The 15,121-nt window shown below is 37.2% G+C and overlaps 1 protein-coding gene across 1 annotated transcript in view; it reads left to right on the forward strand.

Moving 5' to 3' along the window:
- The window catches only part of LOC127965254 (dynein, cytoplasmic 1, intermediate chain 2a-like), a 31,139-nt gene extending 16,255 nt beyond the window's left edge, over positions 1–14,884 (forward strand). The window contains exons 6-16 of the mRNA XM_052565952.1: positions 5,137–5,223; positions 5,857–6,019; positions 6,115–6,214; positions 7,399–7,524; positions 9,571–9,717; positions 9,799–9,912; positions 10,207–10,340; positions 11,667–11,811; positions 11,881–12,021; positions 13,045–13,170; positions 13,641–14,884. Of these exons, the coding sequence (XP_052421912.1) occupies positions 5,137–5,223; positions 5,857–6,019; positions 6,115–6,214; positions 7,399–7,524; positions 9,571–9,717; positions 9,799–9,912; positions 10,207–10,340; positions 11,667–11,811; positions 11,881–12,021; positions 13,045–13,170; positions 13,641–13,754 (1,397 nt within the window). The 3' untranslated portion in view covers positions 13,755–14,884. The remainder of the gene's footprint in view (positions 1–5,136; positions 5,224–5,856; positions 6,020–6,114; positions 6,215–7,398; positions 7,525–9,570; positions 9,718–9,798; positions 9,913–10,206; positions 10,341–11,666; positions 11,812–11,880; positions 12,022–13,044; positions 13,171–13,640) is intronic.
- The last annotated feature ends 237 nt before the right edge of the window (positions 14,885–15,121 follow it).

Below are 15,121 nucleotides of genomic sequence, written 5' to 3' on the forward strand. Positions count from 1 at the left end.
ATAAACTCATCAGAGCGAACCCCCACCACTCGCTCCTCCTTCCCTCTCTCTCTCTCTATCTCTCTCTTTCTTTCTCTCTCTCTCTTTCTTCAAACCCGGTCCTTCCTGAGAGAGCCGTGGAAATGTTTCTGATGTAAAATCTGACAGATGACATTATCATTTTGATTATTTCAGGAAAGGGCGATTTCACTCTCTATTAAAACCAGTTTTTCTGGTCATGCAAAAAGCTGCCATTAGTATGGACGAACCACATTTTCATTATCGAATATGACTGTTTGTTGGGAAATTAAAGGAATAATTTTAACAAAAATTAAAATTGATTTCATTATTTATTGTCATTGGACGAGATCTTTGATGAATATCCTAGATGTTTTTTTCTGTATAGTGTGACTTATAAAAGTCTTAAAATGTAGCATTATATCCAAAGTGTCCTGAGGTCAGTTTTGTGTGAAGAAAATATTGAAGATACTTTGCCCATTTGAAATCGACTACAGAAGTTACATTAAAGGGTTAGTTCACCCCAAAAATGAAAGGTTTTACTCACCCTCAAGGCATCCTAGGTGTATATGAATATCTGCTTTCAGACGAATTGCTCTTCCAAGCTTTATAATGGCATGGTGTTTTTGTTCAACAGTCCAAAAGTAGTTAAAAAAAGTGTATCCATATTAAAAAACGCATCACACGGCTGTAGCAAAATGATTTCCAAAAATATCCATATTTACAAGGATATAAACTATTTTCTATTTGATTTGTCTGCCAGTTTCAAACAGATGAGCTAATGTATAATAGGGATAGTTCACCAAAAAATGAAAATTTGCTGTTAAATTACTCTTTTTAAGTTAAATTACGCTCAGGCCATCCAATATGTTGGTGACTTTCTTTTCTTGATTTGAACAATAAATACGATTTTAGCTGAAACTGTGGTCCTTGGTAATTCATAAAATGCAAGTCAGTGGCTAATCAAAAATAAATCCGAAATCAGGATATGTCTTAGTGCACAAAGAATGCAGTTTAATGTTGAACATGAACTGCATATTTCAGAGTAAAGCATGGGAGTGCATTGTTTTACACATAAGCAGCTCATGACCTGTTGCATTCAGTGTCTCTGTTTGCAGTAAATGCTGCTCCACATGCATTTGTGTGCTGTGAGTTGTGTGCATAGATAGAACATGCATTTGGAAACACAACATGTGCCGATCATCTTCCAAAACTTATCATGAGAAGTGCTTATAAACCAGCTGTTGTCAACAAAAGCTTTAAGTTTGGTGATTTAAATAAAAGTTTTTAGTTTTTTTTATACTTTTAATTATTAAGAAATTAAGATAAATATTAGTATTAGAATTTTATAGTTGTTCTTTAAATTACAATTATTATTATTATTAAATGATTATTTATTGTATATTTTTTATGTTGCGATTTTTACTACACTCAAACAAAAAATTAGAAAACTGCAACTGGGGCGCTACTTCTTAAAAGGTACACCTTTACACCTGTAAGGTATTTATTTTGTTTCATATTTTAAGTAATTATTATTAGTGGTCGACCGATATATATATATATATATATATATATTCGTATTGAACCGTTCGGTACGAGGCTTTCGGTTCGGTAGGCGGTACGCATTATATATTCCGAACGGTTCGTTGGACTAATTAATTATATATATATATATATATAAAAAAAAAAGAGAAATATAATGATATGCGTTCAACAAGGTAGCCCAATAACCCAAACGACGTAACAGGCAACGCCCCTGACATGCCCGAAGAAGAAAAAAAACACCAACTTATAGTTATATGTTTATGTTAGGCTACTCAGTCAGGCGCTCGCTCACTCAGTATGCGCTGAAGGCTTGTTGCAAAATAGCCAATGCGTTTAAAAGACCAGAAATAAAAGATCCTCCAATAACCAACAGGTCTGGTGTTTGGGTGCACTTTGGATTCCCTTTAAGCTATAATGGTGATGGCAAGAGAGTGGTGGATAAAAAAAACAATGGTATGTCGCATCTGCTACACCAGCGGGAATACAAAAAAAAAAAAAAAAAACACCAGCGGTAATACTTGAAACATGTCAACTCATTTACGCCGACATCACCTTATTGTGTCAGTATCTGGGAAAAGACGAAAAAAAGGAGAAACATACATGCAACAAACTATCCCCGCAGCATTTAGACACCGGTACACCATTATAGCTGACAGGGAATCCAAAGTGCACCCAAACACCAGACCTGTTGGTTATTGGAGGATCTTCTATTTCTGGTCTGTTAAATGCATTAGACATTTTGCAACGAGCCTTCAGCGCGTACTGAGTGAGCGGGCGCCTTAGGGGCCATTCATATATAGTGCCTAAAAACACGTGGAAAACGCTAGTCGTGCCGCTTTCTCCTTCTTTCCAAAGCGCTCGGGCAGAAGCGCTCATGAGGAGTCAGTCTTTGCTAAGCAACAATGACGTGCTCTCTCCATGAGATGCGAAAATTTCAGCAAAGGATAAATGGATTTGAAGCTCTAAAAATTGCTTGCAGTAGCTCTGCTACTAAATTTATTTCAAAATGGCAATCCATATACAACTATGATCAGCTGTTCCTTCATCTTGGCTGAGCTTTCAACGTTGTTACGGGAAAGGATGAAGCTGATTGGTTAGTTCTTGTCACATGACCCGCAGTGCGCTTGCGGCATTCTGAAAAGTTGAGATGTTTTTACATTTTGCTGTATCTAAAACGTACCGAACCATACCGAACTGTGACATCAGTGTATCGTATCGTATCGAACCGAACCGTGAATTTTGTGAACCGTTACACCCCTAATATTTATTTATTTATTTATTTATTTATTTATTTATTTATTTTTGATAACTGATAATTTGAAAAACAAGGGGCTGATAGCCGATATGATGCCAATATAATTTTTTACTAATTTAATATTTAAGAAATTTGAAATAATTTGACATTAATATTTAAGAAATTGAAATTTTGAAATAATTTTGACAATGGATTAAAAAGTACATTTGTAAAATAAACATACCTATACTTTACATGACAAAGTATTTTTTTCACAAATAAATATTTAATAAAAATATTATTAAAAAGGAAGTAAACACTGTAACCAACAGGGCACTGAGTATTCTGGAAAGTTTGTGTGCATTGGAAATAATTTTTTCAAATAAAGCCAGGGTAACCCTCATTTTACATACAGCACACAGAGAAAATGGCATGAATACGTGCAGCATAATTTGAAATTATGAAGTTTCAATTCAGTTTACTCAAACCGACAGTCATGCAGAGAACATGCGATGATAAATGCCAAATATCGGCTGATATATTGGTCTTGCCGATATATCGGTCGGCCACTAATTATTATTAGTAAAGCTCCAAACCTGTAAACTTTTCACAAATTTTACTTTTTCCCCAAATCATCCAACTTTACTGCTTTTTTGTGTGTGTTTTTTAGTGCCATGTTCACACCGGGTCCCTTTTTCTATTTTTATTATACTGAATAGAGGGCCAAGATTTTTTTTCAGTTGTTCTCCTTTTCTTTTCCTCTTAGAAAAGAAAGTCGTACGGATTCAGAACGGTATGAATGCAAATAAATAGAAACATTCCATTTAGGGACCTATTCTCGTAACATCCTTTCTAAAAAAATGTTTCCCTGAGCCTTACATTTGTTCAGGCCTCATTGGTAGAGTATTGTCAGAGATGAGCCGTGTGTGGCTTACAGCTGGTCAGGGCAGCAGCTTCATTTAGCTGCTCATGTTTGGGGGTGAATAGCGGTCCCTGGACCCCCTGCCGACTCTCTAATTGCACAGACTTGTGTATCCGGAGAGAGTCTTGACTAAGAGCAGTCAGGCAGAAACCCCTGTGCCATCCCTGTGCCACCACACACACAAACGCAGCAAAACCATCTGCCTAAAACACACACACACAGCCGTCATCTGTCTCAGCCGCTGGCACCTGCTGCCCTGCGTGTGTGTGTGTGTGTGTGTGTGTGTGGGATGCGCTGCTCAATAGTCCCTCTCTCAGTTACACCAGGAGTCTGTTTTACGGGCTGTAGGTTAAGACCTCGGTGACAGTGTAGCCCCCTGTAGATTATAGAAAGTACGGACTCTGGGATGTAGATATGTCCACACACACACACACACACACACACACTCCAGGCTGTTCTTGGGCATTTGAACAGACTAAACAGGTTGTTAGCAGTCATTGACTTGTCACTTATTCACTGGGTTTCAGGAATTTGTTGGCTGGTTTAATTCGATTTTGTTCCCCCACTAATTCTATTTATATTAATCAGAACCAGTGAGATGAAGCAAATCCTTCCACAGTCCTGATTATTTTATGTTAATGGGGAATCAGGGTGAACTTAACATCTGTCACCTGCTATAAGGTTGGTTCTTTTAACACACTGATGGTCATTTGTTTATCTTACACTCATAGATATATTGTGTTTGTTCAGTTTCAGGTACAGAGGCTCTTATAAGAATCAGTCGCATTTTATAAATGCTCATTGCATGTTTTTTGATACACTTCATATAGTTAGATATTTTATATATATATTTTATTTAGAGAAAATGGCAGGTAAGTGTTAGCTTTAATTTAACCTCTATGGTTGATAAGTAAAAGTGAGGGTAAATTTCCCACCCTTTAGATTACAGTGACTTCATTAAAAAAAAAAATCTCTCTTTTAAATGTTTCTTTTAATCAAAAACTAAATAATTTTGGTTTTTCATGACGTGCATTAGAGATAAACGTCATGAAAATCCAATTCTGACCCTTAGAATTAAAAAGGCTGCTTTTGCTACTGTACCTTTAAGAGGTTATTTACATATGTTAATGATTTCTATTTCTATTGGCTGACTGATAGTTGGTATTGTGCTCAGGCCAAGTTGCTGAACACTAAATAGGTGTTGTTCTATAAATGTTGATTTTACTAACAATGAATTCTGGATCCAAATTGTAAAATTAGAAGGAATGCAGTGCTGTGATGTCACAAAGAGTTGTTTAAAACCAAGTAACCCACAGTTAACAAATACATTTTGAAAATACTATTAACCCAGTGATAGCCCGAGTAATATGGGCCCTATAATAAGAGTTCAGCAGCTCTTGTGTGAATTATGCTGATGTTTGTGATCTTCCTCTTGCAGAGGAAGATGAGGAGGAAGAGACCGCCCCCCCGCAGCCCGAGGTCGAGACAGAGAAAGAGAAACCAGCAGAGAAACAAGACGAGGAAGGTACTGAACACACCTCATGTACAGCGTCCTGCCGACTCCAGTGTAATTCATGACTGTTACTTTACTGTCATTGATGTACTATCTTAATATTTTCTAATACTGTCTATTTGTCACAGAAATCAGATTTTTAGGGAAACACTTTAGTATAAGGACCAATTCTCACTGTTGATTAGGTGCTTATTAGCATGTCTGTTATTAACATGTTGACAGTTTATTAGTGCTTATAAAGCACATATTCTGCTTGATTATATTCTACATCCCTATTCCTGCTTAATACCTAAACTTAACTACTACCTTACTATTGATTATCAGCAAATTAGGAGGTTATTGAGGCAAAAGTCATAGTTAATGGTTTTTAATAGCAAGAATTGGACCTTAAAATGAAGTGTGTCCGTTTTTAGTGTAATGTTAGGAATATGTCAAATACTGACAGTTAAATACTGGATAGACTGGAACAAACCTGGAACTGCTTCACAGCCATGCAGTTATGGAGAAATAATCAGTGTTTAATGAAATGCTTTGGAACATTTGTCAACCACTAGAATGAAGAGTGTAGTAATTCTGATGCATGAATGCAGTTAGTTTGATCCGGTGACACACCTGGGGATGTTTCCTGTCTGTCTGTGAGTGTAGCGCCCCCTCATGAGCTAACGGAGGAGGAGAAGCTGCAGATCCTGCACTCGGAGGAGTTCATGGAGTTCTTCGATCACAGCACACGCATCGTGGAGCGCGCTCTCTCCGAACACGTGGATGTTCTCTTCGACTACAGCGGCCGAGACGTGGAGGAGAAGGAGGGGTAACAGTCAGCCCTACTCACCTAAACCAAACCACAAACCAGCTCATGTGCAGTGCTTGATGTGTGTGTGTGTGTGTGTGTGTGTGTGTGTCTAGTGAGATGCAGGCTGGGACCAAACTGTCTCTAAACAGGAAGTTTGTTGATGATCGCTGGTCCAAACAGCGAGTGGTGACCTGTCTGGATTGGTCCCCACAGGTACGTGACCAAACATTTCAAAATTTCAAATATAAATATTGATTCTCATAAAATATTTCAGCGTGGTTTAATTTATTTATTTATTTATTTATTTAAATGTGAAGCTTTTATATTCATTGTATTGTAATATATACAATAGCATTCAAATTTGGGGCCAGTAATATATAAATATATATATATATATATATATAAAAAAAGAAATAAAATACTGCTGCAAAGTTCTCCACTAAATAAAATACTCTCAGTCTCAAACCAATATGCTATAATAAAATATAATGAAAAATATAAATAAATAACTATGATTACAGTGCAGCATGAACCGTTTCAGTTTTTAGTCCTGGTCAGATTTCGTTATTGCGTTGGACCGATCAGAATTAAGAGCAAAGGTCTGTTTAAATGCCTACGGGAGCTGCGTTTGAATTACAATCGTTTTTTTCCTAGTTGTAGTGATGTTCACACTCGCGTGATGCCTTTTGAAAACCTGACACACTGGCATATTGCACATACGTAGTCTATTTTGCCGTCAATACTGTTGACGGTGTCCTTTATCAGTAGGCTTTATATTTATGCTCAACATGAAGTATAGATATTGTTGTCGTGAAGACAACAATACACGCTCACGCCACGCAGCCAGTGTGTCACCAGACGGCAAAGAAGTCGACCGGAAGTTGAAGTCGACCGCGTGCCGCCATCTTGTAGCAGAACTTCACTTGCGTTAGTATTCCCATTGACTTCCATTCATTTTGGCGTCACTTTGACAGCGAATAACTTTACATCTGAGGCGTTTAAAGACTCCGTTTGTCCATTATTTATTTCTAAAGATACACGACAATGTATAAAGGGCTCCATTACCTTCTATGTTACATTATTGCCCCGTAGAAACAGTTTAGAACAATGTAAGGGTAAATTATGAGTAAATAATTTTATGTAGCATTTAGTTTGCATTTTGAATGATCAGTATTAAAAAATATATGTTTTGTCCCAATGGCAGTTTTTTAAAGCTGTTTTTTCATGCATGTTTGTTACGGGTAGTCCAAAAAATGAATGAATGAAAACATCAGTACACACATACACGTGGATGCTTGTCGGTCAGAAAAAGCTGCAGTCAGACTTGATGCTGGAAGGCAAATGTTTTGTTATGTAGTATAAAGTCTAGTTCTTGACCTGTACACGTGTGTTGACAGTATCCAGAGTTGCTGGTCGCCTCTTACAACAACAACGAGGAAGCCCCGCATGAGCCCGATGGAGTGGCTTTAGTCTGGAACATGAAATACAAGAAGACCACACCGGAGTATGTCTTCCACTGTCAGGTACACACACACACACACACACACACACGCCTGTCTTTAATCAGCAACGACTGACTTCTCACTCCTCCTCGTGCACACACCTCCTGAAAGATCCCACGTAACATGACTGTCATATACAAACACCTACACACCGGCCTGAGATCTCACGGGTGGCCTGCAGACGGACTTCCTTCCATCCTCTCTTCCGCTCGGTATCACACACACACACACACATATGATGTCATCACAAAGCCATGACTTCTTCCTTGCGTGGATCACAAAAGAAGAGGTTTTGAATACTGTTCAAGCTTCTCTTTTTCATACCGTAAAACCATATTTAATCATATCTCTAAATGTTCATTGCATTGCAACAAATAAATAAAACATTGTCTAATATCACTGTTATATGTAACAATGAATGATATTCAGGTTTAGATCAACATTATCTAAATGTGATTCATTCACAAGCTCAGGTTTAAATGTGTTTAACTATACGTGTAGAGCCGGTAAATTAAAATCTGTTTACACCTCTTGCATTCCTCAGGTCAGTTTTAACTTGAGCTTATAAAACATTCGGAAATTAATCGTTTTCAAACCATGTTAAAGTATATTATATATTAATAAAAAGTTATCGTGTTAGTATGTATTTATTTATTTATTTTTGCATAATTTTGTTTATAAATGAGAAGAGATTTGTTTAAATCTTACATTACACGTGCAGGAAAGCGATCCACACTAATATCTTTTTTTATTTTTTTTTATTTAAATATATAAATAGATGAAAATAAGAGCATACAAAATGAGAATGTACAATGATTTTTATAAAATATATGGTCATCTCATCCCACAGATTTTAAATTCTTCTGGCCATAATGCTGCATTACAAACAGCACAGAATTTCTTTTGGATGTTTTCCCCTGATCTGTGTGTGTGTGTGTGTGTGTGTGTGTGTGTGTGTGTGTGTGTGTGTGTGTGTGTGTGTGTTCAGTGTTGGCTGTGTGTTTGGCCTGAGGTGATCTGCTTGGGACGGCCTGAGTAGAACCACATGTGCCACCCTTGGCAACGGATGCACACACACACACACACACACACACACACATATATAAACACACACACATGCACGTGGAAAAACTTGAACAGTATTCACACACACTCAAAGAGGTGTGAAGTTGTTACTTTTTCCATGTTTCTGCTGAGTGTGTTTGGGCTGGTTAACTCTTATTTGAGGAAAGTGTGAGTACTTAAAGGGTTAATTCACCTAAAAATGAAAACCCATCATTTGCTCTCCTTCACATGATTCCATCCAAACCCTTAAAAGTTGCTTTATTGGCATGACATTTGTGTGTATATATATATATATATATATATATTTTTTTTTTTTTTTTTTATTATTTTTTTTTTTTTTATTATTATTTAATTTGTATATTATTTGTGGGTTTTGTAATTTATCTACAAACACAAATTAAGAGATTTTTAACACAGCCTGACAGATTTCTGTTCCTCCAAGCATCAGAACTTGAAATTAACTTCTAAGGAGCAAAAATCTCTCAGCTTTCATTAAAATATCTTTGTGTTTTGCAGTTGAATGAAAATTAAAAGTTAAAATCACTTGTATCCTACTTAGTAAATGTGTTAATAGATTTTAACTATACTGACACATTGCTCAAGACTTTTTTAAGATTTAATAATTATAACTAAACTTTATTAGGAGTACTAGTGCACAATGCTCATTTCTTAATATTAAGCCTAACATGTGTTTTAATGTCACTATTGATGATGGTTATATGATCTTAAGACAATATCGGTCAATGTATGCATATATATATTATGTGCATATACTCGCAGTAGTTCTACTTCATCACAATCAAATGTACTTCAGCATATCTTTAGTTGGACTTCAGCACTACTTCTGCACAATTAAAGTGCATTAAGCATAAAATTAGTTGCTTCAAATTAGCAGACTTACCGGTTCATTTTTTATTAAGTATTTGTAGAATACTTAGCATGAAATAATTAGTTTTGTCCAGCAGGACTGAGTAATTATCTCCGTCTCTCTCGCTCCTCTAGTCTGCTGTCATGTCTGCAACGTTTGCAAAGTTTCATCCCAACCTGGTTGTGGGTGGCACTTACTCAGGACAGATCGTGCTGTGGGACAACCGAAGTAACAGACGCACCCCTGTCCAGAGGACGCCTCTCTCTGCCGCGGCGCACACGGTACGTGACGTTCACACGCCAAACTGGACATTTTTTCTGCTTTGTTTTAGTGTTTTTAATTTGTGTTTCTCCTGCGCGCAGCACCCAGTGTACTGTGTGAATGTGGTCGGCACACAGAACGCTCACAACCTCATCAGCATCTCCACTGACGGAAAGATGTGCTCCTGGAGTCTGGACATGCTCTCTCAACCACAGGTGCCCACAATGCCCTTCAAATGTGCCTTCATGGCTCCAGAGTTTGAATATCACGCTCAAAGACAGCGACTTGCTTACTCAACCAGTCAAAACAGTGAATGTTGTGCACAAATCTTGCTGAGGTGAATCCGTCGGCATCAGAAGTGCTCTTCCATGCTGCTCGCCCTCGAGTTTCCACAAACATTTGCCAGACCGCAGAGTCAGATGTTAGTGATTGGTAAAGCGCTGGCTAATCTGTGGAAGAGGCTGATGCTGTGGTGTTATTGATGTGTGTGTGTGTGTGTGTGTGTTCAGGACAGTATGGAGCTGGTGTTCAAGCAGTCTAAATCAGCTGCGGTCACCTCCATGTCCTTCCCTCTGGGTGACGTTAATAACTTCGTGGTGGGGAGTGAGGATGGATCGGTCTACACAGCCTGTCGGCATGGCAGGTAACACACACACACACACACACACACACACACACACACGATGCTGTTATTGCAAAACAATTGCTACATTTTAACAGTGAAGCTGGATATTGTGTATGTAACATTCAGTGTATTAGTGCTATTACAACAAATTAGTCAACACTTTAGTATAGGGTCCAGTTCTCACTATTAACTAGCTGCTTATTAGCATGCATATCATTAACATATGACTGTGTGTTAAATACATATTCTGCATTTCTAATCCTATTCAATAAACTTAACAACTACCTTACGAACTGTTAATAAGCAGCAAATTAGGAGTGTATGAGGCAGAAGTTGTAGTTAATGGTTTGTTATTAGTGAGAATTTAACCCTTTGACCTAAAAATCTTACTCGTGTCATCTATGTTTGGCAAACATGCTTTACATCAAGTTAGTTTATGTAAGAACTGTGGAATAAAAAAAAAGTTTTTTTTAATTATATTTTATTTATTATAAATTAATAAAAATATCTGATAAATCGAATATAAAATTATAAAAAAAATATATTTTACGCATTTATAGAAAAATATATTCTTATCTTTTTTGTATTATTTTATTTATTGATATATAGTAATTGTTTATGTATACTACCATTCAATAGTCGGGGGTTACTGAGATTTTTTTTTTAAGAAATAATAGTTTTATTAATTTAGGATGCATTAAATATATCAAAAGTGACAGTACAAACATTTGTAATGTTACTACTGAAAACTACATTTTGCCATCAAAGGAATAAATTACTTTTCAAAGGAAAACAGTTTCTATTTGAGGAGAAAACAATTATTTATATTTCACAATTTTTTTTTTTTTTTTTTATCAAATAAATACAGCCTTGGTTAGAATAAGATCCTTAATTTAACATGCCTCAAACTTTTGAATGGTGCAGTTTATATTGAATCAATCAACTGTAAGTAAATAGTTAATAAATATTTAATTAGGACATTATTATTGGATTTCTCTTAATAATAAATGTATGCTGTTCTCTGTGACCACAGAGCTTTACTGAAACAGTTAGAACATCATCTTATATTGCATTGTCTCTAAACTTTGGAAGATCCTGAACGTTCGAGCACAAGTTGTCATATCAGAAATATGAAAAGCAGAGTGTAGTCAGTGTGTTTGTGTGTGCTGTGATGAGAGAGTCAGTGTTTCCTCTTCATTGGTGATGCTGTGAGCGTCTGATCCTCTACACACACACACACACTCAGCGTCTCTCAGCAGTGTGTGTGTGTGTGTGTGTTAACTGACTGATGGAGACATGCTGAGATGCTGCTCATTCTCTGTGTGTGTGTGTGTGTGTGAGCAGTCGAGCAGGTATCAGTGAGATGTTTGAGGGGCATCACGGTCCAATCACAGGCATTGACTGTCACACAGCTGCAGGACCTGTAGACTTCTCTCATCTCTTCCTGACCGCCTCGTTCGATTGGACCGTTAAACTCTGGAGCACCAAGGTAGCACAGCATCCATAACCCTCCCAGTCACGAGTCTCTGAGCTGACGCTGTTCCTCTCTCTGCTGTAGAGTAACAAGCCGCTGTACTCGTTTGAGGACAACTCTGATTATGTGTACGACGTCATGTGGTCTCCGGTGCATCCCACCCTCTTCGCCTGTGTGGACGGACTCGGACGCGTCGACCTGTGGAACCTCAACAACGACACCGAGGTCAAGCATGAAATATCACCGACACATTTAGTGTTGACAATAACTGTCTGAACTCATAATCAAGCTTTGATCCAGCACTGAACTGACTGAGAAGTGTAAATTTGCAGTCAGTTTTATAAAACAAACAGTGTACCCAATTAGATTCAAATAGTTTGAAGTATAACTCATTTGCATTAAAATAATATAATATAAATCAATTAAAAAAATTATATTTTATTTCATTTTATTTTATTATATTTTATTTAATTATTAATCATTAATAATTGTAATGTTTCCAAACTTTTGGTAGGTACTTTAATAATAATAACAATTCTATATACCTTTATCATAATATATTATAGTACTTTATTATAACATATTATTATATTGCTGTCATGATTATTAAATGCTGCTTTTTGTTTTTTTTACAGGACAGCATGTAATTTTACAATATGAGATATATCTTTTAAAGTGCTAAAATATATATTTTTAATAACGAGTGCTGGGGGCGTGGCTTGTGGGCGTGGCTTGGGCTGTGGTCAAATTTTCCTTCTTTTTTGTCTCTAGCTGATCACATGCCTGAAAGTTGTCCAAATGAAGTTCTTAGCAATGCATATCACTGATTTAAAAAAAAAATGACATTTTGATATATTTATATATTTATGACATTTACAAAATATCTTCATGGAACATGGTCTATACTTAATTAATTTTTGGCATGAAAGAAGAATCTATAATTTTGACCCATGTACATCACAATGCACTGTTGGCTATTGCTACAGATATCCCTGTGCCACTTATGACTGCTCTTGTGCTGCAGGGTTATTCTGCATGTTTTACTCATTGCTAGTTTGAGTCCAAATTTGCAACAAGGCATCATACTTCAACATGTTTGACAACCAGTTACTTTCAAATCTCAGCTTGGAAGTGATGAATCCGCTTCTCATGTGTGTTACACAAACTCTCTCTGTATAATGCGGATGTGTCAGATACTGATTGTGTGTGTGTGTGTGTGTGTGTGTGTGTGTGTGTGTGTGTGTGCAGGTGCCCACTGCCAGCGTGTCGGTGGAAGGCAGTCCCGCTCTGAACAGACTGCGCTGGTCTCAATCGGGCAGAGAGATCGCTGTGGGTGACTCCGAGGGACAGATCCACATTTACGACGTCGGCGAGGTAAGACAGTAGAGTTTACTTAAAGGGACAGTTCACCCAAAAATAAAAACCCTGTCATTAATTAACTCACTTAATTAACTGTGGATCCTTGCTGTCTATGGGAGCTTCAGAGAGCTCTCGGATTTCATCACAAATATCTAAACGGGTTTAGAACGACATGAGGGTGAGTGATCAATGGCAGAATTTTAATTTTTGGGTGGACTGTCCCTTTAAGACACATCACAGACCTGCTACACTGTAAAACACCTTCTCACTCGCTCCGGTCGTGTAAAAAAGCCCACTCCGAGCCTCTAAATATGACACACACTACAATTACGTGTCTGTCAGAGAGGGGCCCTAACAGCACCCTTCAGGGGCCACGGAGGTCACTAGAAGACGAGATGGGGTCAGTCCACTCTGACAATCCACAACAGACTCACACCTCTTTACAAAATGCTCTGTATTATGTTTCTCTCTCTTTTCCACCAAAGCAAATCGCAGTCCCGCGGGGCGACGAATGGACCCGCTTCGTTCGGACGCTGGCGGACATCCACGAGAACCGCGACGATGCCGAGGAACTGGCCGCTCAACGCCTGGCCGCTTAAACCAGCAGATCTCAGGAAGCTGTTATCACGTCTGTCTGTGGATGTGAAATGATTTCTGTGTGCAAACCCTTGATTCTGCCTTTCGTTTGGAGTAAAGATACACAACATTGACCGTGGGTGCGACTCATAGTGCGACCGGAAGCCTTAACACTTGCATGCAAAAAACAAAACCATTATGAATGTTTCTGTTTCTATCCAGGTGTCTCTGAGCGTGCTCCACTCTCAGCTTATTATGCACAGCCAAATATATAAAAAAAAGAAAAATTGCATAAAGAAAGTGAAGCTGTTTTTTGTATTTAATTTATGACGGTTGAGCACATTTTGAAATAAACCACACATTTTAAAGGAATAAATTTGCTCCCTCAAATGACACAGATGTAGTATAACAAATTCGGTGTTACAGGTTTTTAGTGTAATGCTGTAAAAGAGACTTGGGGTTGTGCTCAAGTGCTAGATGTCATAAATAATAGAAAATATCTATAAAATAGGCTTCATTTTCTTTCACATGTAATTGATTTCATTTGATTTTGGGGTGAAATGTTTTAGGAGGTTTTGTCAGATTTACCTTAACAATACTAGTGAAGCACCATATCTTTTTTTATTTAACTTGATCACAGTCCTAGAGAATCGTAGAGCTCTACCTCTTTCAGATCTTGTCAGCGGGTCATATTCATTACTCAGCATCACGTATTGAGTTTGGTGAGTCTAGCTATGGACCAAATGCTGGAATAAATACTCTTTTTGTTCCTGTTAATGATCGCTCTTGTTCCTCTTCACCTCCGCAGAGCCACAATCACGTATTTGTGATGCATATCAATATAGCAGGTTCATGTTTAGACTGTCTGAACTGTTTAAAGTGTGTCTCTCAGAGATCAAGGTCTTCCTCTTCCAGTGTTTCAAACACTAATAGTAAGTTTTGCAGAACCTCTTTGTATTTCTGAATTCATTTTCTAAGCCAAATCTCCGTTTTGAAGTCATCTGTAGTATTTTGTTTCGAAGATTTCGAAACGTTGCTTCCAGCTGTATCCCTCCGGTTTAATGGAATGTCCAATAAATTCTGCTTTTGAAATGTAACAATTGTAATTTATTTCAATAAACACAATACACTAATCAAATGCATTTAAACCAAATTGCATCGTCATCACATATTCTAAGTCTGTTAATGTGTTGTTTTTTTCCAACATATTAAATAAAACATTTAATTTTATTGAAATTTTAATTGTATTTCCTCTTAGATCCCATGTTCCCATAGGCATAATCTTTAAAAACAAATACTTTGACCTTAATCCTGAATGTTTCTTTTTGCTATAGTAAAGGGAAATGTATGTATTGTTGTATGATGAATGGTTTTTGTACTGTTGTACCTA

Source organism: Carassius gibelio, chromosome B9 (assembly GCF_023724105.1).
Source record: "Carassius gibelio isolate Cgi1373 ecotype wild population from Czech Republic chromosome B9, carGib1.2-hapl.c, whole genome shotgun sequence".
In the NCBI taxonomy this organism is placed as follows: Eukaryota; Metazoa; Chordata; class Actinopteri; order Cypriniformes; family Cyprinidae; genus Carassius; species Carassius gibelio.